Here is a 27,769-nt window from a genome sequence, read left to right as displayed (position 1 = left end):
CACCCAGCCGCAGATGTGCAAGAAGGCTCTCCATTCCCCCTGTTCTCTCTTACCCAGGAGTTCCAGTTGGAGGTCAGTGGTCTCTCGGCCACCGAGGGTGCAGGCAGGTGGGTGAAGGATCGGGGATCTACTGCCCTGGGTGCAGGGCGCTGCAGTTCTCCCTCCCAGAGAGCTATTTGGCTCTGCGTCCCGGAGAGACCAAAGAGGGATCGCATGTGTGGATTAAGGCCGTTGATGCATCCATGGACCTTCGAGGGTGTCCGCCACATCTGGTTCCAGGAGGCCGTGTCCTGCCCATGGGCCTGGCCACTTGACAGGCCTGCACATGGGACACAGTAGCTCCTGGCAGAGGCTGTGGGGTGCTGCCTGCCAGAATCTGGGGAAACCTCAAGGAGGAGGTGCTGTGAGAGCCAGGGAGCTGCTGCTTCCCGCTCCCCTATGCCCAACCAGCCCCAGGACCCACTATTCCTGCCTCCCAGATGCTTCTCAAAACCCATTTCACTTTGTTTTTTTCCCAGTTTTGAGGTATAATGGACATAGAGCACGGGGTAAGTTTGAGGTTTACAGCATAATGACTTGACTTACGTCTACTGTGAAATGATTATCACGATATATTTAGTTAACATCCAGCATCTTATATAGATACTCCCCCCACAAAAAAAAAGAAAAGAAGTTTTTTTCCTTGTGATGAGAACTCTTAGGATCTACGCATACAACTCAATAACAAAGAAACAAATAACCCAATAAAAAAGGGCAAAGGACCCGAATAGACAATTTTCCAGGTAGGCCAACAGGTACATGAAAGATGCTCAACATCACTCGTCATTAGGGAAATGCAAATCAAAACAACAATGAGGTACCACCTCATACCCATTAGGATGACTACTATTGAAAACCCAGAAAACAACCATGTTGATGAGGATGTGGAGAAATTGGAACCCTTGTGCCCTGTTGGTGGGAATATAAAATGATACAGTCACTGTGAAAAACAGTATAATGGTCTCTTTAAAAACTAAATATCGGGGGCTTCCCTGGTGGCACAGTGGTTGAGAGTCCACCTGCCGATGCAGGGGACACGGATTCGTGCCCCGGTCCGGGAGGATCCCACAGGCCGTGGAGCGTCTGGGCCCGTGAGCCATGGCCGCTGAGCCTGCGCGTCCGGAGCCTGTGCTCCGCGACGGGAGAGGCCACAACAGTGAGAGGCCCGTGTACCACAAAAACAAACAAACAAAAAAAAACATCGAATTACCATGGGATCTAGCAATTCCAATTCTGGATACATCCCCAGGATAATTGAAAGCAGGGTCTCAAGGATATATGTGTACATCCGTGTTCATAACAGCACTATTCACAATATCCAAAATGTGGAAGCAACCCAAGCATCCATTGACGGATGAATGGATAAGCAAAATGTAGTATATACATGCCATGGAATATCATTCAGCTTTCAAAAGGAAGGAAATTCTGCAATATGCTGCAACATGGACGGAACTTGAGGACATTGCGCTAAGTGAAATAAGCCAGTCATAAAAAGACAAATACTGTATAACTCCACTTACATGAAGCAGTTAGAGTAGTCAAATCATGGAGACAGAAAGGAGAATGGTGGTTTCCAGGGGCTTCTGGAGAAAATAGAGAGTTATTGTTTAATGGATATAAAGTTTCAGATTTACAGATAGTCATGGGCTGGCAGATCAGACTCCAATTAAAGCCTTCAGTCTCCATTGGCCCTACTACAGGAACTCCATTATCTCCATCTGGAACACCCTTATCTACAGCCTACAGTACTCTCAGGGGTTTACTAGGTCCCAAAGGGCTAAGTCCTGAGGTTAAAGCATTGCAGGGGAGAGAACTGTAGCCTCTTTGTCCAATCTGCCCACAAATCTCACGGCCACAGGTCACTATTGTAAACTGGTGCAATACATTCCTCTCCCTGAATATCTCTAATAATTTACACAAATTGATCCACCTCCTCTCCTAAACTCAGAACAGTGGAGGCCCAGTTGCTCTACTTTGTTTTTTCTCTTAAATTTTATTTATTTATTTTTGGCTGCATTGGGTCTTTCGCTGCTGCGCGCGGGCTTTCTCTAGTTGCGGCGAGCGGGGGCTACTCTTCTTTGCGGTGCACAGGCTTCTCACCGGGGTGGCTCCTCTTGTTGGGGAGCATGGGCTCTTGGTGCCCGGTAGTTGCTGCACACGGGCTCAGTAGTTGTGGCTCACGGGCTTAGTTGCTCCGTGGCATGTGGGATCTTCACGGACCAGGGCTCGAACCTGTGTCCCCTGCATTGGCAGGCGGATTCTTAACCACTGTGCCCCCAGGGAAGCCCGTACTTTTGAGTAAGTAAATGTTCTCCAGAAGTGGCCCTTTGTCTCACAAAGAAGGTCAGTTGTCCTCCATTTCAGAAAAGAAGGAAGAAAGGAAAGAAGGAAGGAAAGAATAAAAGAAGGAAAAATTACAGCCTATCCTGCTACACCTGAAAGGTGTGGCCAGGTGGGCAGGAGGAAATCCAGGAGAGTGCAGGCACACAGATGCCGAGCCTCTGAGAGGAGCAAGTAAGTTGAGGCTGGAAAGTGTAGCTGGTGCTGTGGTCTGAATGTCTGTGTCCCCTCAAAATTCATTTGTTGAAATCCTAACCCCCAAGGTGATGGGATTAGGTGGTGAGGGCTTTGGGAGGTACTTAGTCATGAGGGTGGGATTAGTGCCCTTATCAAGGGGAAAGCTCCCTCTCCCCTTCCACCATGTGAGGACACAGTGAGAAGATGGCTCTATAAGAAGCAGGAAGTGGGCACCCAGCAGACACGGGCCCCTTGATCTCAGACTTCCCAGCCTCCAGAACTGTGAGAAATGAATTTCTGTTGTTTATATGTCATCCAGTCTATGGCATTTTTTATAGCTGCCAGAGCTAAGACACCTGGACTTAGCAACGTGGAGGTCTGTCCTCACAGAGAGACACTTTGGTGTCTGATTCCTCCCTGGAGTTGGGGGAGGGGTGTGGCCAGGTGAGGAAGCTGGGTCAGGGCTTGCCTTTGGAGGCACTGTGGGGTGGTGTGAACACCAGGGCTTTGAAGTCAGGCTGGAGGCGGGATTGAACCCTGGTCCCGGCATTACCACCTCACTAAAATGAATGAATACGTCAGGCATGTAGGAAGTGTTGAGAAAGTTGTAGTTTCATTTCTTTTCCCATTTTCTACTAAGGGTGCCCATGGGCAGTTCATGGTCCCTGAGCCTTGGTTATTGTTTCTGAAATGAAATTCCTGGCTCCATGTATGCCTCTCTTCCTCCAGCAGGTTAGGCCAGAAATGTTGTCATGGCTATGGTAGAGAAATAGAAAGCAAGCAGACTCAGGCATCTTTTGAGCCTTGCTTGGCATCTCATTTGCTAACATCCCATCAGCCAAAGCAAGCCACATGACCAAGCCTGTATAGTCAGCGTGACAAGTGTGGACAAAGAAATGCAGAAGACAGCAAATAAGAAAAAGAGTTGATTTGGGGTCTTAAGAATTGCAGTTTGGGAGGCATTGATTCAAGTAGCAACTCAAATGTGCCCCGAGGGAAATAGAAAATGGCAGGGGTTTATAAAGGCAATAGACGAAGACATTCCTGAGAAGTTATATACATTATCTTTACAGAACTATGGGTGGTGCCCGCAGGCACTCAGTCACCTGTGGGCAGCAGTCATTGCTAAGCCACTGTCTCTAAGAAGTAAAGAAGACAAGTTCCAGGTGGTCTCAGGGTAACTGTGTCAAAAGTTTATTTTGCATTCAAAATGCAAAATAATGTGCATTGTTATTAATGCACATTAATATGCATGTGTCGAAGGATGTGTGTAAGGTCCACCTCCTTAACGGCCTCCCAGCTCCATTTTAGACCCTGTGAGGGAATTCCTTGGTGGTCCAGTGGTTAGGACTCGGGGCTTTCACTGCCGTGGCCCTGGGTTCAATCCCTGGTCGGGGAACTAAGATCCCGTAAGCCGAGCAGTGTGGCAAAAAAAAAAAAAGAAAGAAAAGAAAAAGAAAATACACACACACAAAAAAGACCCTGTGACATAAGTGACTCCATTTTGTTGTTCATGGTCCATAGGAGTCATTGCAAAATCATATGACAAAGGGCAGGGATCCAGGGAGCCATGAAGAATTGGGACTATTTTCTTCAGGCTACAAAACAAGCAACACAGGGCCGGGGTACACAGCTAAAAGCTCAGTAAAATATTAGAACTTCCCATGAGTTCCCCTCTTCCCTCCCATTTCCCAGAACACGTGATAACTGATAATTTGAGGACTCTGAGCTAGGGAGAGGAGTAGTTCAGTTAGCTGGGAAGAAGGCTATCGGTTCAGATTAGGTTTAGCTGCCATTGACAGAAAATCCCAAGTGACAGTGTGCTAAATGAGGTAAATACTTCTCTCTCATGTAAACAAAATCCAGCGGAAGCAGCTCAGGGCTGGTACGGCAGCGCCACGATTGATGGGGACACAGGCCCTCCTACGTAATTGATTTCCTACCTTAACACAGCTTTTATCTCACAGTCCAAGAGAGCTGTTTAAGCTTCAACCATCACACCTACCTTCCAAAACAGGAAGAAGGAAGTCTGAAAAAGGGAATATTCCCTTTTTTCAAGGACAATTCCCACAGGTAGTACACACAACTTCTGACTCTATCCTGTTGCAAGCACTGAAGCCATTCTCCCCTTCTTACATAGTAATAGCATGTTTGACTGGTCCTATAGCTGCTCCTCTAAAGACTACATTTCCCAGCCTCCCATGCAGGTAGATGTGGTCATGTGACTAACATCTGGCTAATAGACTGTGAGTAGAAATGATACTTACAGCCACTAGTTGTGACCTTAAAGGGAAGAAGTTTGATCTTCCTTTCCCTTTTCTCCCCTTCCCACTGTCTGGGATGTGGATGTGATGGCAGGAGCTGGCGCAGCCATCCTATATGATGAGATAAAGTTCTTCTATTGAGAATGAGAGAGCAACAAGATAGAAGGGCCATAGACCACCTATCAGGCATTTACATGAGAAATAAATACACTTCTCCATTACTTGGGTCACTACTAGTTTGCATCTCTTGTTTCAGTCACAAACCAATATCCCTTTTAATGCACAACCCATTAGTCAGTACTTGTCATAAGGCTACACTGTCTCAAAGGAGCCTGGGAAATGTGGTCTTTATTCTGGGCACCCTTGTGCCCATCTAATGATTGGGGGTGCATCACTGAGGAAGAGAAGATCCTGGAGGCAACTCACCCATCCCAGCCACTGGGGAAATAATATCAATAGCAATAGGCACAGGGTATACTTCGTGGGGCCAGACAGACGTTGTGCTGGTGGCTTTGCCTCCACGTCCTCATGGAACCCTCAGGGCCATCCTGAGAGCAGGTATTAGAGTCCCAGTTTTAGAAGTGGGGAGGCTGTGGCCCAAGAGGTTGTGACCTGGCCAAGGTCACACAGCTCCTCGGAGTGGAACTGGGATTCAGACAAAGGTCTGTCTAGGTTCAAGCTCCTAAACCTATACTTGGTCCTTAAAGGGTGCTTCCTGGACCAGCAGCCTCATCATAAGAACTGGTTGGAAAAACAATTGTCTTAGAAGTCACACACTTGGGGGGTGGGGACAACAACCTGTGTTTGAACAAGCCCTTTAAGGGATAAGGATGTACACTCAAGACTGAGAGGTTTCCAGGTTTCAGGTTTCGGATTGCTCCAAGGCAAACCTAAAAATGGCGCACAGGGGCTTTCACCTCCTCTCTCCCCAGGCAAACCCAACCACTAAGAGAGATTTAACCCTGACCAGATCTAAGCTTCAGTTCACCTACCAGCCCTGGCCCTGGAACTTGGCTTAATTGGTGCAGGCAGAGTCAGCTCGGGGTGGGGAGATGGCTTTGTCTTCTCCTCAGGAGACTCCTAAAAGGGGTGGTAGAGAGGGAGGTAGCTGTGGCTTGGCCTCTGGATGTAGTTTTGAGGTGAAAAGGGGAGGTTCACCCCATCTTGGAATCAAGCCTCTGGGCATCTGATGTCTCCTGTTAAATGCACAAGATCACGCATTCTCTCTCTCTCTCTCTTTCTCCCTCAGAGTCCCAGGGCACTATTGTCCAAGGTATGCTTGGTTTTCAGTGGGAAGGAGGGGGATGGGAGTCTATGGCACAAGCTTCAGGGATTTGGTCATTTCTGGTTCCTTCCAGGGCAGGAGGTGATGATGGTGATGATGATGATGATGATGATGATGATGACTATCATATCTGTAGCATTTACTCTGAGCCAGGCTGTTTCCTAAGCTCTTCATATGCATGAACTCATTTAATCCTCACAACCCTGTGAGGGAGATACTATTATTAGTACCTCTGTTAGAAGGAGAAACTGAAGCACGGAGCGCTTAAGCATGCTGCCCACTGTCACACAGCCAGTAAGCAGTGTAGCTGACTTCTGAACACAGATAATGCGGCTGCAGTGCCCATGCTCTTAGCTGTTGAGCTATTCAGCCTCCAAATAATAGTAAAGACATTTATGGATTTTTTATAGTCCAGGCACTGTTGTAAGTGATTTACATATTTTAAAAAGTGCAATGTTCTTACCATTGTGTCAAGTGAGATATTTCCAGCAGACCCTTGGTGTTGGTGGATTAGACATTTGTGGTTTGGGTTATTTTTCAAGATTTTGTGTGTGTGTGTCTGTGTGTATGTGTGTGTGCATGTGTGTGTCTCACCAGGAAAAGTGGGAAAGGTGAGGCCAGAGATTGTTGCTCTTCCCATGGTGTCATGTTCTAAAATGAACCTGCACATCACACTGTGGTTCCTGGGGAAAAATAAACCAATCCCCACTACCAGTCAAAACAACAATATTTGTGCAGCTCCGGTAATAACCGCTGGAACCACCCTCCCTCTTGGCTTGCCGGCAGCGCCTTGCTCTCAGCTCACTCCCACTCTCAGGGAACCTGCAGCTTTCTTTCCACAAAGCTCCTGTTCTTGGGCTGACAGCAGCTTCTGGCTGGTTCAGGACTCACCTCCTCCGGGAAGTCTTCCGGGATGGCTCATGCCTTCACTCTGGGTTGGACTCAGCTGTTCAGAACTGGATGCTCCCATGTTCTCTCTCTCTTCCATTGACCTCTGTGATGCAAGCCTCTGTGTTTCTCCCTCTACTCCTGTGTTCGGACTTTCTACGTCTGTTTTCATCCCCTCCCAATTTGACTCTTCCGTTCTCTTTCCGCTATTTTCCTTTCCTTGCCTTCCCTCTCCTTCCCTTCTCTTTTCTTTCCCTCCCCTCCTCTCTACTGCCCTCTCTTTTTAAAACACTCTTTTCTACCCTTGACCATTCCTGCTTTTCTGCTTTAGCTATTTCAAAGTTCTTCTACCTGGACTACTCTCCCTCCTTTTCACCTGTCAACCAGGGACTAGCTCAGAGCCTCATGCCTTGATCCAGCCTTTCCTGATGCCCACAGGCCTGACTGTATCACCTCCTCCTCTGTCTGCCCACAGCTCTCCAACATCTAGTCAGCTCTACGAGTTCAAGCATTTGAATTACTCTCGACTTATTTGGCATCATTTAAACATTTATTGTGCATGCACCATGAACAAAGCCTGCCTCATCCTTTGCCTGGAAAATTCCTACTCATGCTTCAAAGCTCTCCCAGACATTGTCTCCTTCTGTCTGGACCCCCTTTCCCACAGCTGGGCAGGGTCCTCTCTCCTACACATCATAAGTGTGGTTAAGGTACACGGGGCAGATGCTGGCAGTGCCCTATCCACCCTGCACTCATATCCCTGTGTTCTCTGCTGGCTTCCGCACCATGTGTGCTGGGGAGCTAGTACCTCCAGACTCAGGGAGCAGCCCTCAAGCAGTGAGAATGGGATTTGGGGATTACATACCCCAGCTTCTTTGCCCCTCAGGGGGGCAACTCTGAGGCACACTCCAGCCAGGCTTCCAGGGTTCTGCTTTGGGTGGAGTCCCAGCTGCCCACAGCGGTCACCTGCTCGTGAATACTCTCTGCCTTGGTTTCCTTTTCTTCCCTTGCTTTACTTCCTTACCGGTGCTTCTTGGTCCCACTTACCAAATGAACTACTTGCAGCCAAATCTTGTCCCATGATCTGCTTCTAGGAAACTCAAAGAAGGCAAATCATATAGAACTTACTCTGTTCAAATCATAAGAAATTTTCTAAGGGCTGGATTCGCATGACCTCACTTCATCTATACAACAGCCTTCCTCGTGAGGCATTTCTTGCTATTATCATTTCCATTTCACATATGAGGACACTGAGGCCCAGGGACGTAGAGTAGAGTGGAGATGGTCCCACTTTTCTGGGGACTAAGGGGTGTCCTTAGATGTGAGACTATCCCAGGACAGTCTCGGGAAAATCGGGACTAGGTGGTCACTCCAAGGTGAAGTCACTTGCCCAAGGTCACACAAGAGTGAGTGGGGGGCTTCCCTGGTGGCGCAGTGGTTGAGAATCCGCCTGCCGATGCAGGGGACACGGGTTCGTGCCCCGGTCCGGGAAGATCCCACATGCCGTGGAGCGGCTGGGCCCGTGAGCCATGGCCGCTGAGCCTGCGCGCCCGGAGCCTGTGCTCTGCAACGGGAGAGGCCACAACAGTGAGAGGTCCGCGTACCGCAAAAAAAAAAAAAAAAAAAAAAAAAAAAAAAAGAGTGAGTGGGAAGATGGGATTGGAGCCAGGCAGGAGTTCCAGGGTTTCCCTCTGGACCTCCCACACAGCACGAGCTGCACTGCCTTTTAGACGGGCCTGCTTCCCCACAAGATGGTGGGGTCACGTTTTGTACATTTCTGTCTCTAAGTTTTGCACCGAGGAGATGTTTGTTGGTGATTGAGCTAGATGTTGGAGATAATTTAAAAACAAAACAAAAACAAATGAGTGAGGGCTCCCCCCGTGGCGCAGTGGTTGAGAGTACGCCTGCCGATGTGGGGGACACGGGTTCGTGCCCCGGTCCGGGAAGATCCCACATGCTGTGGAGCGGCTGGGCCTGTGAGCCATGGCTGCTGAGCCTGCGCATCCGGAGCCTGCGCTCCACAGCGGGAGACGCCACAACAGTGAGAGGCCCGCGTACTGCAAAAAACAAACAAACAAACAAAAAACAAAAACAAATGAGTGAGATGCAGCCCTTGCACTAAGGGAGCATCTAGTCAGATAGGGGAGACCTGGTTTCTCACGTCATGGAGCCCCGAGTCTGATGAAGGGGTTTCCTGTTGGGGGCAGGGTCTGTCCCTTCCTCCCTGACTGCTCTGCAGGGCCCAGAACAGGGTTTCTGGGAGGCTTTTCCCCTTCCCCAGCCAGGCTGAGGCAGGCAAGAATGACGAGGTTGGCCTGGCACCCAGCCTGGGCCTCCACTCTCACTACTCAGAGCATGAGCTGGATCCTGGACCAGGGCAGCTGGATTGATTCCTCCAAGCATTAATTCAGTGCTTTGAGCCTCTGTCCCCACCACCTGGCTCCAGTTTGGCTCAAGGAGAAGGTGAGAAACTGATGAACTGGGTGCTCGGATCAATCAAGCCCTTGCAGGGAGCAGACGGCACTTTCCAAGAGTTCACGGTAACGAAGGTCACGAAGGAAGTGTGTACAGTTGGGCAGGTCTAGGCGATGGTGCAGCTCCCAGGGACTAGCAATAGGGGGGAGTCGTTACCCCCCAGGCCTGACGGGGCAAGGAAGGGCGGTCTTAACGAGAACCCAGCCAACGCTGCTACCCTGGGAAAGGGGCCACCAGACCCTGTGCTTAGGTGAGGAACACAGCCACTGCCGGACCCAGAGGGAGAGGGGAGCAAATACCCTGACTTTTCCCCGCCACCTCCCCCCATCACTTTCCTTCTCAGGCTTAATCAAGTCTGAAGCCAAAGATCAAATGGGCCTGGGTGACACAGTCCTTGGGGGTCAGCCCCTGTCCTGCACCCTGGAAGGTTCAGGGGCTCAGAGACAGTCAGAGGGTAGATGGGGAGGGGAGCCGAGAGAGATGAACAGCCAGAGCGTTGCTGGAGGCTCCCTCCTACCCCTCTCCGCTGCCGCTCACCCCACCTCACCCCTGGGGCAGTTACCCGACCCGAGAGGCCCTGGCTGGTGGGCGGATCGGGGAGTTGCCCCTCCAAGACGCACACTAACCCTCTCATTTTACAATCTGTCTCCTTGCTTCCCAGAACTTTGACAAATTTATTCCCTCCATCCCCTCCTTATTTCCTGCCGCTCCCAAGTCCACTGGTGGGGCCAAAGGGCAGGCAGGTCCAGGAGGTCCTCTGGGAAGAAGGGGCGCGGAAGGGCTTCATGAACTGCCAGATGAAAGAGGGCGGAGGGGGGAGAAGCTTCAGTCCAAGAAGAAGAGAAAGCGGGGGAAACAAATATTTCTGAGCCCTATACTGTGCTAGATACAACATGGGCGCTTGCTTATCCATTACTCATTTCCTCACATTCCTCAAAACATTCCTGAGGTTGGTATCAGGGTTTCCATTTTAAGGATGGGAAGACTGAGGCTCAGAGAGGTTATGTGACTTCTCAGACATTGTACAGCAAGCGATAGAGTCAGGATATAGACTCACATCTGCCCGAGTCCAGGGAAGAATTAAATGAGGTATAATAAAAGTTGGTCTGAAAAGATGTGAGAAGGTTGGAATGTGGGCAAAGGCTGAACAGGATCCTACCCCCAGGGCCAGACAGAGGGCAGGAGGCTGGGTCAGTGGCTGGAAGGGAGCCAGTTCGCACAGTTTTGCTTTCATACTTCTGGAGAATGTGCTGGGGGGGGGGTGCGGGGTGAGGCGAGCATCCCTGGTGCCCTACAAGAGCCATGTCCAGCCCCAGCTGCTGTTCCTGCCTGCAGACTGTGAGCTACAAGGGGTCCCGGAAGGCTTGGGAGAGATTTTTTGATTGGAGTGGAAGTCGGGGCTGGTAATCTTGGGGAAAGACCCTAGGGATGAGCTGAGAAGGCCTCCAGGGAGGGAAGGTTGGCTGTCTCCTTGGCTCCAAAGAGCAATCTTAAGTGAGATGAGTTTCTCCCAGCAAAGAGCAAAGGAGAGACGGGAGATAAGGGAGTCCTGCACTGTGTATTGGGGGGAGGGAGAAGGAGGGTTGGTGAGGTCAGAGGCCCAGGGACCAGCACCGTATGTACATGGTGGGTGGGATGGACTGGGGCGGGAGGCCCAGGACCAGCCCTGTGGGTGGGGGGGTGGATCTGCGGGCTGGGAGGTCTTGGGGCCAGAAGTGTGGGGGGTTTGGGGAGGGTGGGAGGGGCAGTCAGTGGGGCCGACTTCAGCTGAGTGCTCTCCAGGCCTGGTGTGGTAAGTTCCGAGGGGAATTGGGAATGCGGGAGCCTCAGTAGAGCTCTTGCCCCAGACTGAGGCATCCTCCAGCTCCCTCTGAATCAAGCCCTTCTCTGTCCTGGCTCCTAAAATGAATGGACATCCCTCCCCCAGCCGGGCCTTCAGCATCGGATGGGCCATGAGGGTAGGGCATGAGGCGAACTGCCGCTTGACATTGGGTCTGATCTTGTCCCGGCTGTGCTGGAGCCACAGACCTGGGCAGCCCATCCAGGAGGGAAGGCAGAGGCAGCAGCTGGCTGGTGTGAGGGGTCTGCCTGTCCCTCCGCATCGTGTTCCCCTGGCCCTGCACTTGCACACTCAGCACACACTTCCTGGCCTCTGCTAGGAGGTTCCCCTGTGACTCATGTGGGTCCAGGCCCCTCATCGCGGCCAGCAGCACCATGGCATCAGCCTGGGAGCCCCCAAGGGCAGGGCTCCATCCTGCGTCACCACTTGCTTAGCCCAGTCCGCCTGGCCAGCCCCTAGCCCTGAGAGGGGTCATCAGAGGCGCTGCCTGTCACCTGGCTGCTGGCCTGCACAGTGTCCGCCTCCTGCCCCGGCCACTGGGCCTGCTGTGGACCACCAGCAGCTGACATGCTCATCGTGCCTCCTCTGGGCTGATGTACATTCTTCTGGTACTTTGCACAGTCACTCATTTAATCCCGGGAGATCAGCTCTGCTCTTATCTCCATTTTTCAGAGGAGAAAACTGATGCAAAGAAACTTTAAGTGTTTTGTCCAGGATCACAGGGCTGGTGGGTGAGCCAGGCAGGCTGGCTCTAAACTCACACCCTTTACAACCACAGTATACTGCTCTGAGGGGCCCCTTTCCTTCTTCCTCCAGGACTTGGTGGCCCAGGCTGTGTGAGTGAATGAATGACTTGGTTCCTTACCCGCACACTGTGCACAGTTCTCTGGCTGACCCTATTGTGGCATCATCACTCCACGTGGGAAAGACCTCGCTGCCCATTCTGCTCTATGATTTCTGTCCTAAGGTCGGCTTTTCTGTTCTCATGCCTTTCCCAGATCCCGACTTCGTTACTCTATTTCTCCCGCTACTCTACAACCCCTCACTGTTCACCTGTGTCCCCTCCCCACTTCCAGATCTGTACTTAGAGTTCCAGCGACTCTTCTCATTGGCTGTGGAGCAGACGTCTGTAAGGAACTGGCCAATCAAGAAGCCTTCTTCTGCTCCGCCCCTAGCACCACAGGTTGTAAGTTCCCTCTGGGGCAGGCATTCTGAGCAGGGGCAGGAGTGTGCACAGGTGAAGGGCTTGGTGGGGAGAGAGGGACTCTGTCTAGAGAGGCTAGGCGTGAGGAGAAAGGGGTTCAAGGCAAGACAGAGTTGGGGCCACAGAGGCCAACCCAGCACTCCAGTCTCTCCCTCTCTCCCAGTTTTGAACTGCTAAGTCCTCCTTCGGGAGTGTGCTAAGTATCAATACAAGGGATGCCACTTCCAGACCTCCAGCAATCTCTTCCTCACCTCTACTTTCCTCTGCCCAGCCTGTGGGCCTTAAGAAGTGGGCATGGACCCTGCTGTTTACTCACTGGTGTTTGCTCCTGGGTCTGGCCTTGGTCTACTTTGGCCCAGGCCAGTTGGCACGAGCTGGTTGGTGTAACAGCCCTTCCTTGGCCAAGAGGCTGCCCCAGACCCAGTTCCAGGAGGGCCCTGAGGCTGAGGGCTTCGTCACAGGGAGAGGCCACATGGAGTCCCACCCCCCAGGTCCCTGTGATGCTACCTATAGGATGGTAGAGGGGAGCAGAGTTGCAGATACCTACTGAGGCCAAGAACCCAACTGCCCCAGGTGATCTGTGGGTGCTGGCTGGTACTGCCAGGGGCTCCTGGCTGGGCTTGGGTTCCTGGGTGAGGTGGGGACCACACAGCTCTGTGCTGCTTTTGTGGCAGCCCTGAGTGAGAGACAGAAATGCTTAGGACGAGATGCTCTGCAAACAGAAGTGACCTCTGCAAACCCTACCTGGCTTTGCAAACTGTGGTTGAAGCCTTCAAATGCAGTGGAGCATGTTGAGGCAGGAGGAGGCCACTGGCCTGTCCTGGGCTTTTCTGTGGTGTGAGTGAGTGATAGAGCAAGAATTTAGCAGCCAAACTGGGACCAGCTGCCTGCTGGCTGTATCAACCTTGAGAGTTATCAGCAAATCTTTAGTGAGTTTACCTGGAAGGTCTCTGGGGTTGTGGGGGCCTGCAGTGCGGCCCTCAGTCTGTTCCCTCCACCAGTCCTGGGCAAACTCACCTGGGGAGGGAGTGATTTCTCTTTATGTATACTTCAGTCTCAGAAGCTGCCTTTGTCTCTGGTGCGTGTGTCATCCGGAATTGGAATTAGATTTGGTTATGAGTGACAGAAAAACCCAATTATTAGCATTTTAAATAAGATCAACATTTATTTCTCTCTTACATAAATAAGTCTGGTGGTATTCAGTCCAAGTTTGTTATGGTGGCTCTGCAAACATCAGGAATCCAGGCTCTTTCTATCTTATTGTGTCACCAATCTCAAACATCACCTCTACCTCATGGTGCAACATGGCTGCCAGAGCTCCAGCCACCGTATCAGCATTGCAGCCAGCTAGAAGGACATGGTAAAGAGGAGCATCCCCCACACACTGAAAGTCACATCCGCAATAAGTCACACAGAATACTTCTCTGTGTATCCTGTTGGGCAAAATTTAATCATATAGCTGCACTTAGCTTTAAGGGAAGACCAAAAAATGTAGACTTTAGTTTGGGTGGTCTTATGCCAAGCTTAAAATCAGGGATCTTGCTGCTGAAGAAGAAGGTGGAACAAACAGAATAGAGCTAGCTGTCCTTTTCACAGCATGAGACTTGAACAGAGGGTTCTGGGCGATTCATGATTACAGGTCCCTCCAGATAGCAGCCTGGCTGTGGGGAGTGGGTCTCTGCCTCCCCATCCAGGCCCTGCCTCCAGCTTTGGGGCTTGAAGCTCCCCTTAGAGCTGTGGCAGTAGCAGGGATACGTTCCTCGTGGAGCCTCCAGCAGGGAGAGGATCAGTTTGATGATCAAGGCCAGCCATGCCATCCCAAAGAGGATCCACAGAGACACTGTGTTCTTGTACCACAGAGGGTAATTCCGGGAGGGGTTCATCCCTGGGGGAGAAGCAAGGTCAGAGGACAGAGGCCTGGGAAAGTCAGGGCCATGTTCCCAAAACAGAAACAGACATACATGGCTTGATGTGTCTGAGCAGAATGTGGGAAGTCCAGACCGGGTTGAGATTGCTGGTCTTGTGGTCACCTCCCTTGGATTCTAGGAAGCCTGCCTGGATTAACTCCTAGGGTTTGGAAGCTAAAATTCCTCTTTGTCTTTCTGAAGGACTCTGTGCTCTGTCCCAGTGGTCCCCAAAGTGGGGTCCCTGGACCAGCAGCATCAGCATCCCCTGAGAGTCTGTGAAAAATGTGAATGACTGGATTCCACTCCAGACCTGCTGAATCAGAAACTCTGGGGGTGGGCCCAGCAATCTGTGTTTTGACAAACACTCCAAGAGATTCTAATGCCTGCTCTGTGGTTGGCCTATTTTTGTGTTTGGTTTTCTCATGTCTGAAGGAAGGGAGCTTTCCAGGAGCTTTAGGAAGAACATTCTCATCCTACATTCTCATCCCAATGCCCTCCATCTGCTTCTCCAGCCTCGCTTTGCATGCCTCTCCCCCTTGAGTGCTGTGCTCTAGTCACTCTGGTCTTTCCCCCATTTCTCCATCTATCATCTTTCCTGCCCCTGGGCCTTTGCACTTGCTGTCCTCTCAGCTCAGAACGCTCTTCATTTCCTCTCCCTTCAGATCTCAGCTCAGACTTTACTCTCCAGAGACTAGACTGGGCCCCTGTCTCCCACAGTCTGTATGTTACTTACCCTCTCCGGGCCTCAGCTTCCTCATCTATAAAATGGAGACAACAAGAGTGTCCACCTTCTAGGACTGTTGTGACTATCATATGGGTTCATATCATAAAGTGCTCAGGGTGGTGCCTGGCACGGAAGACCTATAGTCAGGTGATTGCTTTCCTCGCCTTTGGATCTCCACACTGTGCTCCAACAGTCAGGACTGGATAAGGAATGAGTGAGGAAGGGGAAGGATGGAGGCTTAGATAAGCTGTATCAAGGGCCTACGCCATCACTTAGTTCTTCCCTCTGTGCTGGAGGCTCTATCTTATCAGATCAGGATTGTTCAAAGGGCAGAGATCTGGCCTCTTATCTCCTTGACATTGTCTTCTGTCTCAACTCCCTGTACCACCCACCCCTCTGTCCACCCCCTATCCTGTCCTGCTGGTCCCAACACAACCTCTTTTCCCTGTCTTCCCCAGCCCGAGCCCCTCTCCTGGGCCCCAGCTCGGGGATGAGCCCACAGTCCTGGGCCTGACATCACCACCTGGCAGGAGCTGGGATTGGATTAGGCTGATTGGGTTACAGGGCCACCATTCCGCTGGCGCTCCCAAATGAGATCAGCCGTGAGCCAGTTCTCTGCCCCGGCTGCCCGTCAGCTCCACTTGCTTCTGGCAACGGAGGGGAGGAGGTGTTCTTCTCCCCTCTTATTTCATTTTTTTTTAGCCAAAATCATAAGTGGCAGGAGACCTGGCAGCTGGCAAGGCGCTCAACGGAATTGCAAATGCAATTGGGGGAAGCGGAGGCTGTGAGCTAGGGAGGAGCAGGCGGCTGGGACCTGGGGACTGTCCTGGCCACGGCACTGGGGCCAAGAGGAGCGACTGTGAAGACAACACACCCCGTGGCTTCTGACACAGGACAGTGGACGCCCAGAGTCCAGGTGGTGGACCTCAGCATTCCCATCCAAGAAAGGGGTTTCATCCTATCCCTGGAGGACAAGGAAGGCTGAGAGATATGGGGAAGAAGTGAGGGTGGGTTGTCCCCTCTGAGCTATGGAAGATCCTAGAACATATGTGTATGAGGATCCTTGGCTTGGGAGTCTATCCTAGACCTGTCCTTGGCTTGCCTGCCTTAATCAACTTCCTTCCCATCTCTGGGTCTGTAGATGAGGCAGTCGGGGGCTGGTTGTACAGGTTGGGCACTGCACAACCCTAAATGGTTGCCATTCTCACAGAGCATGATGAGGATGGCACCCATGGACTGTTCCAGCTTCTGTCCTTGGCCCCCCCTTGACTCTTATGACCTTTAAAAATGACAAGTGTTATCATGTCACCTGCCCAGCTCCTCTGAAAACCATAAGTGCTTTCCTTGAGTCTTAGGACAGAGTCCAAAGTCCGTGACTCGGCCTGTGAGGCCCTCTATGTGACCAGACCCTGCCTCCCTCTCCACGCTGAGCTCTCCCCTTCTACGCTGGACGTGGGCGACCATGAAATACTCTTCTGATCAGCCCAGCCATAACAGCCTCAACCCAGGGCTGTGTGATCTACAGACGGCAAGTGAGGGTACGTGTGGTCACTTGTCACGAGACACTGAGATGGCTGCAGAGGGAAAAGTGTGAGTAGCACATCTCTGGAGATGTGGTGAAGGGGACAGTTCTGCCTGTTGCCACTCAGTGGGAGTGGGCTGCCCGGCAGTCCCTCTGGACTTAAAGGGCCCTCGTAGGTTCATACCAGGCCTTCTCAGTCAGAGTTTTTGGTGGAGGGGGACTCTGGGGGCCCTGCGCCTCATACACCAGCCTCCTTGCCCTGCCAGTCCCCACGGGGTGGCTCACGGGGTAGCAGGGACCCTGATCAGCCCTCCTCACGCCTGCAGCTGTGTGGATGTCTCTGCCGCCCCCTCCCCCTGCCCCCCCAACCCCGGTGGTGGCAGAGGCCTTGCCTCACATTTCCAGGTGGCCCATGTCTAGAGAGGCCCGCCCCCTCCTCCCCCTGCCCTGCCTTCCCTCAGGGGGTGTGGGGCCTCTGGACATACTCACAGAGTTGTGTCCTCAGTAACCCCACAAAGGTTCCTCCAGGCAAGCTTCTAGGGGAGCCTGCTGTCAGCTATTCCCATCTAGGACCAACTTTTAGGAGCCCTAGTGATCTGTGGGCACAAAGAGACTGCAGTTGGGGGTCCCCTTCCCTCTTCTCCTCCCACCCTCCTTGCACTGGGCACCTTCAGAGAACAAGGACTTGTGGGTTTAGGACTAACACTGGGGACACATCCTGAGTTTCATCCTTTGAGCCCTGCGGTAAGGCGGGGGGCAGTCAGTGGAGGGGGCCAGCTGTTGCAGGAAAGCACTGAAGGTTTTCAGAGGAGCTGGGCAGGTGACATGAGAGCACTTGTCATTTTAAAGGTCATAAGAGCCAAGGGAGGACAAGGACAGAGGCTGTACCAGTCCACGGGTGCCATCCTCATCGTGCTCTGTGTGAACGGCAACCCGTTAGGGTTGTGCAGTGCTCAACCTGCACAACCAGCCATATGCAACAGCCCTGCCTAGACTAGGGAGACGGCAGTGGGCACAGAGAGGAGAGGGCATATCCAAACCTCAACCTCCGAGCTCTGAGGTGGGCAGATGTGGCCCTTGGGGACGGTGGGCTCAGCTCTCCTCAGATACATCCCTCCTCTCTGAGGGTAGGAGTGATAGCATGACACACTTGGAGGAAACTGTCCCAAAGGTTCTCTTCCAGAGCAACAGCCTCCCTTCCAGGACAGAGGATATCAGCAGGGGGCAGCATGACACCCTTGACAAGGGGCTTTGCTCCCTGGGGAAGGAGAGGTTTAGGGAAGGGGACTTTGCACACAGGCCAGAAAGCACTGAGGAGTCTCAGCCCTCACCTAGCCCAGCCCCTCATTTTATAGACAGGAACACTGAGGCCCAGAGGGGGGATATGGGAGGCCATCTGGAAAGGGTTAAGAGTTCTGGAGTCAGATCAGAAGCCGTACCCCACTAGCTGTGCCATCTCAGGCAAACGCCTTGGCCTCTGTGAGCTTCGTCCTTCTCCTCAGTAAAACGTGGTGACAATCATCAAGCTTGGTTGCTTAATGCGCTAGTTGTTTGTTACTTTGGTAGGACCTCATTTCAATATTCCAGGCTGGGTCCTGATTGTTTCTGAAGGAGGGCACAGAGCCCCTTGCGGCCAGTGGCCGCTGCTCATTGGGTGACCCTTTTAGGGGCGGGGAGTGAAGGGGTACGGGGCTGAGCTGGGGGTCCAGCCACCCCTGCGCCCCGCAGAATGTCCCTCTGTTGCCACCTGCTGGGCAACTGCCACAGCTTTTTTATGCAAGGACAAGTCGCTTCCGGGGGCCCTTGACTTGCCCACGCTGGGGGATGACCACCGATTAAACCCCACCTTGGACCCTCTGGACCACATAGCCCTTTCTTACTGACCAAGTTTGGAGACCAGTTGTTTGGGGGTTAGGGGAGGCTGGGATTTTCTGATTCTCCCAGACTCTCCTGCCAGACCCCCTGGGCTGTGATGTGGGCTTCGTGGCCCTGAACCCAGGGGCATTTCGTGGGGCGAGGTGAAGTGGGGAGGAGAGACCCTGGGACCACGATGGATGGCGGAGAGAACTCAGGGCCCCCCTTTAATCTGATGAGCTTTAAGAATAATAGGTGAGCCTGTGGAATTCTCAGGCTTTTCGGGATGGCCCCAAGTGTGGCTTACAGCCTAAGGCACAGGGTTCAAACTCCAGTTGTCACTTTTTAGCTGGGTGACCTTAGCCCTATCACACCACAAAAGGCAAATCGAACCTGCCAAAGCCCGTGTCCTCTGGACTTTGGGCCCCTAAACCCTTACAGGGCCTGGCATGCAGCAGGTGCCCAGGGACACGGACTATGGGCTGATGAGTGGAGGGAGTCCCTCCCGCCTCCCGCTGGGGGTTCTCACCGATCACGTAGTCGCCGAAGCCCACGGTGCTGAGGGTGATGAAGGAGAAGTAGAAGCCCTCCACGTAGCTCCAGCCCTCCATGTGGGAGAAAAGCAGCGGGGGCAGCAGCAGGAAAAGCAGGAGGCCGGACAGGAGGGCGCTGGAGCCCACCAGCCACTGGGCCTTGGCCGGGTCCTGAGGGTGCATGTAGCGCCCAGCCCCCATGAGGCCTCTGCTCAGGGCAAGGGGCCGGGGGCAGACAGCCTGGGGGGTACCGAGCTGACGGCAGGGTGAGCGCTACCCTTGTAAGAAGGGGGCTGCCTTTGGGGCCTCTGCACCTGGTGTGAGTTCTCCAGGCTCCTGGACAAGGCCTTGGCTAGCTCCAGGTCCCACTGTGTCTCCCCACTGATGCCCCTTTATTACTGAAGACCCCCGTTCTGGGCAGTGACCCCAACCCCACCACACTCCCACCAGTAACCCCAATTCCCAGAAGGATCCCTTGTTCCCATCAGTGAACCCTTTTACCCACCACGGGCATCATTTTCTACCAGAGACTCTCCCTCCGGGTAGTGACAACCTGGCCATCCATGGCCCCGATTCCCACCACAGCCCCCCATTCTAGAAGTGACCCGTCCTTCGCCCCTGTCCCTGCAACCCCCTCACCTTCCAGGTGACCCCCAGCTTGCGGGTGCAGCTGTGCACCCCCTGCTGCATGAGATACCCCAGTCGGTTGAGCACCACGAGGTTGAGCGGAATCCCCACGAGAGCAAAGAAGATGCAGAAGAGGCGGGCGCCCATCGTGCGGGGGCTCAGGTTGCCATAGCCTGAGGCCAGAGGGGGACACTTCAGGAGGCCTTTCCATCTTCAGGGGCCCCCGTTCCTAACCCGCTACGGACATGGCAGCTGGTATGTATCATGGCCTTCCTGTGCTCCCTCAGTCCAGCCTCAGCCACCCTTCCCAATGCAGATTATGCCCAGATTGACAGATTGGAAAACCGAATCTCTAGGGGGTGCTGTGTGCATGAGTACACACCACGGAAGGGTGAGAACCCCGTCTGTCCTCACTTCGTTTCCTCCCTCTCTGGGTGGGCAGAGGGATGCGGGAGAGGGGTGTGGGAGCCTGCAGAGCCTCCAGCCACTTCCTTCAGGATAGATCTGTTAGTTTCTCATGCGTTCCCTCACAGTGGGATATCAGCCCCCCATGGGCAGCAGGGACTTGCCAGCTTTGCTCATCACTGTATCTCCAGCACCTAGAACTCTCTGGACCATACTAGGTACTCAGTCTTTTTGTTGAATGAATGGATGGGTAGCTGAGTGAATACATGAGCAAGTTGGTGATGGGTTTTATAGATGATAAATGATTTCAGGGCTCAGGCCCATCCTGCTGGCCCAGAAGTATCTGTGTGCCTGTCAGACCCTGTTTCATTCTAGGGCTTGGAAAGTACAGCCCTCCCAGGGTGCTGGTCCCAGGGTAACAGGGGTGCCAAAGAGGCAGCCTGCTGCTGCGCCTCTCAGGACCCCTTCCTTCCCTTGTGAATTGTTCCACATGTACCGGTCTCCCATCTCCCCTCTCCCCCTCCTTTCTCTGCATTTTCTCCGTGTGTGTGTGTGTGTGTGTGTGTCCGTGTGAGTGTGTGTGTGGTCGGAATCGGAATCATGAACTTCCCTATTGTCCACCTCTGAATGGCTCTTTTTTCCTGCCGTTTAGAATTCCCACCCTAAGGGTAGGTGCTGTTGGAAAGGGCAAGGATGGCCCCCAGCTGGGTTTTGAACTCCAACCCTGTGGCTTACTAGCTACATGATCTTGAGGAAGTTGTGCAAATTCTTTGCCTCAGCTTCCTCATCCGTGAGGAGAAGAAGGAGCCTTATCCTTGGAGGTTGGACCATATGGACAAAATGAGATCTCAAGTATAAAAGTGCTTCTTGGGGCTTCCCTGGTGGCGCAGTGGTTGAGAGTCCGCCTGCCGATGCAGGGGACACGGGTTCGTGCCCCTGTCCGGGAGGATCCCACATGCCGCGAAGTGGCTGGGCCCGTGAGCCATGGCCGCTGAGCCTGCGCATCTGGAGCCTGTGCTCCACGACGGGAGAGGCCACAACAGTGAGAGGCCCGCGTACCGCAAAAAAAAAAAAAAAAAAAAAAAAATTTAAAGTGCTCCTTACAGGGCCTGGTACACAGACCAGGTGTGTGGGGTAAGGTGGAGACCCCTTCCCCAGCCCTCCTTCCCCTCAGAGCCGGCCCAGACAGCTTTAGGGCAGCACTGAGTGGAGAGAAGAGACAGGGACAAAGTCCACATTGGGAATGGTAGAGCTGGGAAGAGAGAGGCTGCGAAACTCTGAATTAGGTGGGCCAAAGTCACGGGCCCAGGGCAGAGGGTGTAGGAGGTGTGGGGTTCAGAGATGAGAGACCCCTGCACATCTGGGAGACATGGCCCACAGTGACTGTGCATCAACATCCCCTCCTGCTCTGGAGCTCAATAAATGGTGGTAGAATGGGTATATTTGGAATTTGTTATGTCAGCATTTGTTGAGCACCCACTGCATGCCGGGCCTTGTACTAGACCCAGGGGTTTAAGGGTGAATAAACACCATCCTGCCCCAACCTTCCAGGGCACAGGGCCCATGGAGTTGAGGGGCCTCCCAAGCATGCTTGCTTCAAGGTGGAGGACTGCCCAAGCCCCCGGGCAGCCTGAGATCTGCTTCCAAGAAGTATTATTTAAAGCCACAGGGAGAGTCCTCTGGGTGCATCTGCCTGGCTCCACTCTGGGGAGGACAGTGACTGGGAGTTTCCTGGGAGTGGAGCTGGCTGGAGGTGGTAGCCACCAGTGATGTCCGCCCGCCACCTGGTGGTGAGTCTGGTGTCATGCAGGCGCTCGGGCCGGGCACCCAGGCAGGGTGCCCAGGCAGGGTGATGGGGCAGCCCCTCTGGAGTTATTTCCTGGGTGTCAGAGCCGGAGGGATCTAAGCCACTCTTCTTCCCCAAACAACAGTCCCCAGGCACCCACCCAGGACAAGTTCCACCTCTGCTTTCCTGAGGAGAGGCCTAGAGATGGGGGAGGGAGATCTAGCCCAGGGGTCCAGGTGCATGAGGGAGGAAAGGCGTTGGAGAGGATGGTGATGGGGTGAGGGGGTGCCTCAGTGAGCTGTGGAGAGGTGGGAAGGACCACCTTCCCCAAGGCTGCGAACAAGGGGGTCAAAAGGCTCTTTTTGGATTTCTGCTCCTCCTTCCTCCCCAACTTTCCATTACCTCCCCTCCGCCTTCACCACTCCCTATCCCAGGCTGAGTGCTGGGTGGGCTTGGCTGAGCAGACCAGGACACTTACAGTGCTCAGCAACGTCTTTATTGTTACCCGGGGGGCCCTGAAAGGCTGTGTGAGGCAGAAGTCCCCAGAGCAGCATTTCACAAACCTCCTGGGGACCTGGGTGCAATGCAGAAGCCGATTCAGCACATCTTCAGTGAGCCCAAGGTTCTGCTCCCTGGCGGTGCCCACGCTGCTGCATCTGTTTACGCTCAGAGCCAGGAGGCCCTAGTAACCCCTCCGAAAGTAACTGGTGCCCTGTCCCTCAGGGGAGGCCGCCCTCCCCAGCCCCCACTCCCTGGCCCCATCCTGCTCTTACCGATGGTGGTGATGGTGGACACGGAGAAAAAGAAGGAGCCCACAAACTCCCAGCGCCCCATGCTGGTGGTGTTGTCAAGGACGATGTCCCCATTTTGGTAGGCTCGGATGATGCCCTGGGGGAGAGGATGTAGTGACCACCAGGCTCTGTGGGGCGATGGGGCCCCTGCACCCCCCACACACACACACACTCGTGACAATGATCCCAGCCTGTCCGGTGCTAGGAGGCTCTTTCCCTCCAACGAGGGGCTCCCCAGGGGCAGGGACCATGGGGACAGCTCCTTCCCCTCTCTTCACCCCAGAACCCAGGTCAGCCCAGGATATCTCACTGGCTGGAGGAAGCCCATTTGTTCTCTCCCCTGCTCACTCCTGTTCTTGCAACAAGCCCTGGTCTGTCCCAGCATGTGGTGTATTAGGGGAGCTGAAGATAAAGGAGACATGACCTCAGTCTTCAGCAGGACAGAGCCAAAAACTTAACTAACTTTGATACAGGGCAGTCCATGCAGCTTTAGGCACACAGGCAGCACAGCTGCATGATCCCGGCTAAGATAGCCAACTTCTCTGTTCCTCAGTCCCCTTCTCCGTAAAATGGGAGTACTAATCGCACCCACTTCATCGAGTCGTTGAGGGTTAAATGAGGTATTAGGTGTAAAGGCTTAGAACAGTGTGGAACATGGAACATGGGAAAGGTTAGCAGTTGCTATCATGGTCATTACTACAAATATAATGCTGCTGGAATACAGATAGGGAAAGTGTGCCTTCTGATGGCGGTAGGGGCACAAGGCTTCATGGAGGGGGGGATGTTTTAGTTGGGCCTTCCTTGAGGGTCGTATAGGACTGTTCCTGGTGGAAGGACGTTTAGGTAAATGGGGCCACAGGAGCAAAGGCTGGGAGGGAGGACTGGGCCTGGGATGTAGAATAGGGAGACTGACAGGTAGCTGGCAGCCAGGCCATGCTTGGCTCTGCCATGCCAGGGATGGAGTGGCAGGCCTCTCCCACGGTCACTGAGCAAAGGGGAGGCAAGCTCAGGTATGTGTGCTCTGTGGCAACTGGCAGCATAGAAGATGCTGGCAGATGGGAAGGGGAGAGAGTCCTGCAGGGGTGAGTGATGGAGAGGGCCTGGGCTGCATCCTGGCACAGAGTGGTCCAGGAGGCACAGAGAGAAGATACTCAGAAGCCCAGGGCTCTGGCCTTATTTGGTGTGGGTAGTGAGAGAAGCATCTAAGAACTCTGTGAAGGTGTGTGGAGGTGAGGCCAAGGACAGAGATTTAGAACAGGTGGAGGAACAGGGCTGGGAGGAGAACTGCTTGCTCTTGACCCTGTGGGAATTTGAGGGCCGCAGGAAGTTGCACTTACATGTCTGCACTCAGGGGGTAGATCTGGGTTGGAGATACCACATCCCTATTCTTGGGGATGGTTGAATCCACAGGGGGTTGAGGAAAGAGGTGAGGTGGGGGTGGAGCAGGAGGGCGTGGAGAGGAAGAGATGAGAGCCCCCCAGGGATCCTTGGGAAACACCCACCTACACAGATCTGTACTGAGGCAGTACTCATGCTTGACAACCCCAGTGCCCTGGCTATGAACCTGTGCATTTGTATTTAACCTCTCTGAGCCTCAGTTTCTCCATCTGTAAAATGGGGATGATAATAATGGCACCTACCTGTGAGGTAGGTGGGGATGAACCGAGTTAATACAGTAGGAACAGTGCCTGACACACAGTAAGTGCCACACAGAAGCATTTACTGTCATTCCCGTTGCCTTCATTGTCACGTTCCTTGGGCCCAGGCTGCTGGTAATTGAAGTTCACCACCTTTTCAAGGGGCGTGTCACACAGCCCCCAGGACTAGGCAGTCGGGCTGTATTTGCAGAAGTTGAGATGTAGGGGGTGGAGGTGTCACATCAGATTCTTAACAGAGATAGTCCTTTCCCTGTCCAGCTCCAGGCCCGGCCACAGCGGCCCAGTCCCAGGGCTCAGGACTCTACCTCCAATCCAGTGCCCCGGTCCCTTCCCACCCGACACACTTCCCTGCTACCTTCTGGGGACTAGCTTTGGGTTGGTGACTCTGGCACACAGGCCTTGCCCTCCTCGCCAGAGGAGGCACCGGGACTGCAGGGTGGGGACGTCGGGCTAGGGGCGCAGCTGTCTGCACCCGCTGACCAAGCCACGGTCCGGGACGTTGATGCTTCCGCCAAATCCAAGCAGCGCCGGGTCCCTCGTCGCCTGCCCAGAGTTGAAGGAGACCTCTGTCCATCTGTGAGGCCCTGCCAGGAAGAACCCTCTCCTGCCTGCCCTCCTCCCCGGGCCCCGATGGGTCTCCCCGCCCCCCTCAGCAGTCTCTGTCCTCTGTGACCTCTGCATCCTCCCACCCGCAGCCCCCTCCAGCCCCTCCGGGCCTCCGCGGTTGGGGTGGCGCATCCACCGCCCCCCAACCCCCAGCCCTAAGACTCGGAGAAAACCGGGTTCAGCCGCGGAACGCCCCTGTGTCTGCTGTGCTCTTTCTCTCGGACCCGGGTCTGCGCATTTCGAGTCCCCGGACCCTGGCACATGCACCTTGGCCCCATTCCGCTTAGCCACGGTGCGGGGGTGTGGGTGGGAAACAAGCGCGCCCTGCACCCCTTTCCTTCCAGAGTCCAACGGTGGTGCTGTCGTGCTTGCTCATCCTTAGACAACGCCCAGCGCTCTCTGCCGTCCTCGCCCCCAGTTCTCAGCTTTGCACCTGGGTCTCCGGTGGAAGGGGCCAAGGGTGCCTTTTCGCCCTTGGCCCGCGGTCCGACGTCGCCACAGCGCCGCGCGGTCCCGGGTCGACCCCTCCTGCCACCTCCCAAGCCGGCCAGCGCGCTCTGTCCCTACGCCGCCCGTACCCGGTCGGCCCCGCCCGCCAGCTCTGGACCCCGTTAGCGCGCCCCTTTTCGTCCTCGTCCTCAGATTCGGGTGTGTGCGCCACACAACTCTCTGGACAGGGAGGGTCACGCCCTCTCGCCCCGAACCGGCGACTCAGGGCGCCGCGCTGAGCGTTGCTCTCGCCGGAGCTGGGCTCTTTCCATCGGGGTCCAGCCCAGTTCTGGGGTCCCTACTCGGCAACGCGCGCCTCCGGTCGTCCCCGCGTCTGTGCCCTCCACTTTCTTTTGGAGAAGTGCTCCCGGCTTTGCCCTGACCGGAGCCGGTGCGTGCCCTCTCGCCGCATGCCTGTGCACCCCGCGCTCCGCTGCGCCAGCCACCCCCGTACGCCCCACCACGCGCCCGGGCCGCCCCGCTCGCCCCTGACCCGGATCAGCGAGTCCAGCGCCGGGTCATCCAGACAGGTGAAGTTCCGCAGCAGTGCCCACTTGTCTTGCTGGAATCTCTTGCTGGAATCGTGCGCCGTGGGGCTCTCCAGCAGCCAGAACACGCCGCTGCCCAGTGCCAGGTAAGTCAGGTAGGCAAGCAGCAGGAGCACTGTGCCCGGCATCGCGCAGCCCCAGACCCTGCCCTCGGGCGCCTCCCGTGCTCTCCGCCTGCACTCAGCGGGAGAGGCAGGGAGGCCGGAGCCGGGAGCCATGGACCAAGACTGAGGCGGAAAGGAAGGGCTAGGAAGGAACTGGGCTGGTCCCTTCTCTAGCCAACGCCTGCCTGTGCCCAGTTTTCTCAGCAGAGGAGGCATGCTGGGGAATGGGACAGCCCTGCCCCACCCCCACCGGGATCCAATCCCAGGGACAAAATGGGGCCCAGCTGTGGGCATCTGGCCCCGCCTTGAATGTGTGTGGAGTGCCCACCCCCAGGCAGGCCTAGCTCTGGCAGAAGGGGAGGGCTGCTGGGTGACCGCAGGCGCTGGGAGAGAAGGGGCCCAGAGCCTCCCAGCGTCCTGTAGCAAACGGTGGGAGGGACTCTTGCAGACCGCACGCAGGGTGAAGAGAAAGTGCAAGCGAAGTTTATTGTCCTGGGGCCCTGGGACTATTGCCACAGACTTGCTGCCTGTCGGGTCCTCCCTGGGTCTCTCCCATCACCATCCTTTCCTTTATGTGCCCGAAGATGAGGGGCTCCAGCCAATCACCACTTGCCCATGAACTTGGGAGGCAAGAGGGGCCTTGACCAGTGGACTTGTCCATTCCCTGCTTCTGAAGAGGCCCCCTCACTCCCTTCTCCACCCAGGTTGGAGGAAGGGTCCGGGGGGTTGTGTGTAAAGAGTCCTGGGGGTTCTCAGTTTCTCAGGCCTCTCCTCTGTCTTAGGAAGTCCTGGGTGTAACCTGGGTCTCTTGCTGCTGTAGATCCTTCCCTAGGTGTCCCATCGGAGCCTCCTCTGCTTCACAGCCTTGCCTCAGTCCTGTCCAGAGGTCCCCAGCCACTTAAGGGTCTGTCTTGCTGAGAGAGGTTTGCAGTCCTTGGTGAAGCTGGGCCTTGAGATGGACTGGTGTAAATCTCTCCTTTCCTTCTGACCAGAGATGTCACAGTCTGGCAGGAGCGAGGCCAGGCTGCACAGGGTATTCCCAAGGGATGCTGGGCCTCCACGCAGGTCATTTCCTGGAAATCTCCTGGGATCAGCTGGCTGGTGTTTTCCCAGGGAGTGTTTGGAAAGGCTCTTAAGAGCCCAGAAGGGGTGATGAGGTCAAGGTGTGCCCTGAGGGGTTCAAAGGAGGCCTTGCCCAGGAAAGTGGGTGGGACACCCAAGCGTGCCCAAGCCTTGTTCAGGGACAACTCTGGACCTGTAGGCAAGGGGAACTGGCAGGCTTAGAGGCAGCTTGCCTACCCCTCCGGCTGGCAGCTTCCTGAGGGCAGGCATCCTATTTGCATGAAGATGGCTCCAAAGTCCCTGCCTGGCCCTCTCCCATCCTCGACCCTCCCTGCCAGCTGGTCCCATGGGCGCTCGTCATACCCAGGTCTGCCCCTCATCATGGGGTTTTGGCCACTGGGTCAGGGTTGCCTCTCTGCTTGTCTAGTCCTTCCATCTGGAGGGCAGGAACATCCACTGTTGTTGCCCCAGAGCCTGGCCCAGTGCCTGACACACAGTGGGGGCCTGACAGCACACCGTGCACGTATCAAATGAGGCACAAATAAAGTCGCCCTGTGTTTGCTGTCCTGAATAAGGTCTCCTGGGAGGAGGACGCAGGGAGGGCGATGGAGATTTGGCCACATTGATCCATGTCTAAATTC

General features: G+C 54.4%; 1 protein-coding gene across 1 annotated transcript; it reads right to left on the bottom strand.

Annotated features, from left to right (window-relative positions):
• Positions 1-14,089: 14,089 nt before the first annotated feature.
• KCNK17 (potassium two pore domain channel subfamily K member 17) lies at positions 14,090-26,180 on the bottom strand. The gene is made up of 5 exons (XM_060110777.1): positions 25,908-26,180; positions 22,644-22,758; positions 19,692-19,852; positions 19,049-19,223; positions 14,090-14,397 (listed from the first exon to the last, which is right to left on the bottom strand). Exons 1-5 carry the CDS (start codon positions 26,178-26,180, stop codon positions 14,090-14,092), a joined length of 1,032 nt encoding a protein of 343 aa, XP_059966760.1.
• Positions 26,181-27,769: the final 1,589 nt, after the last annotated feature.

This window comes from Mesoplodon densirostris, chromosome 10 (assembly GCF_025265405.1).
Source record: "Mesoplodon densirostris isolate mMesDen1 chromosome 10, mMesDen1 primary haplotype, whole genome shotgun sequence".
NCBI classification, from domain to species: domain Eukaryota; kingdom Metazoa; phylum Chordata; class Mammalia; order Artiodactyla; family Ziphiidae; genus Mesoplodon; species Mesoplodon densirostris.
Note: the sequence above shows the minus strand (reverse complement) of the source record. Positions and strands in the feature narration are given on the sequence as shown.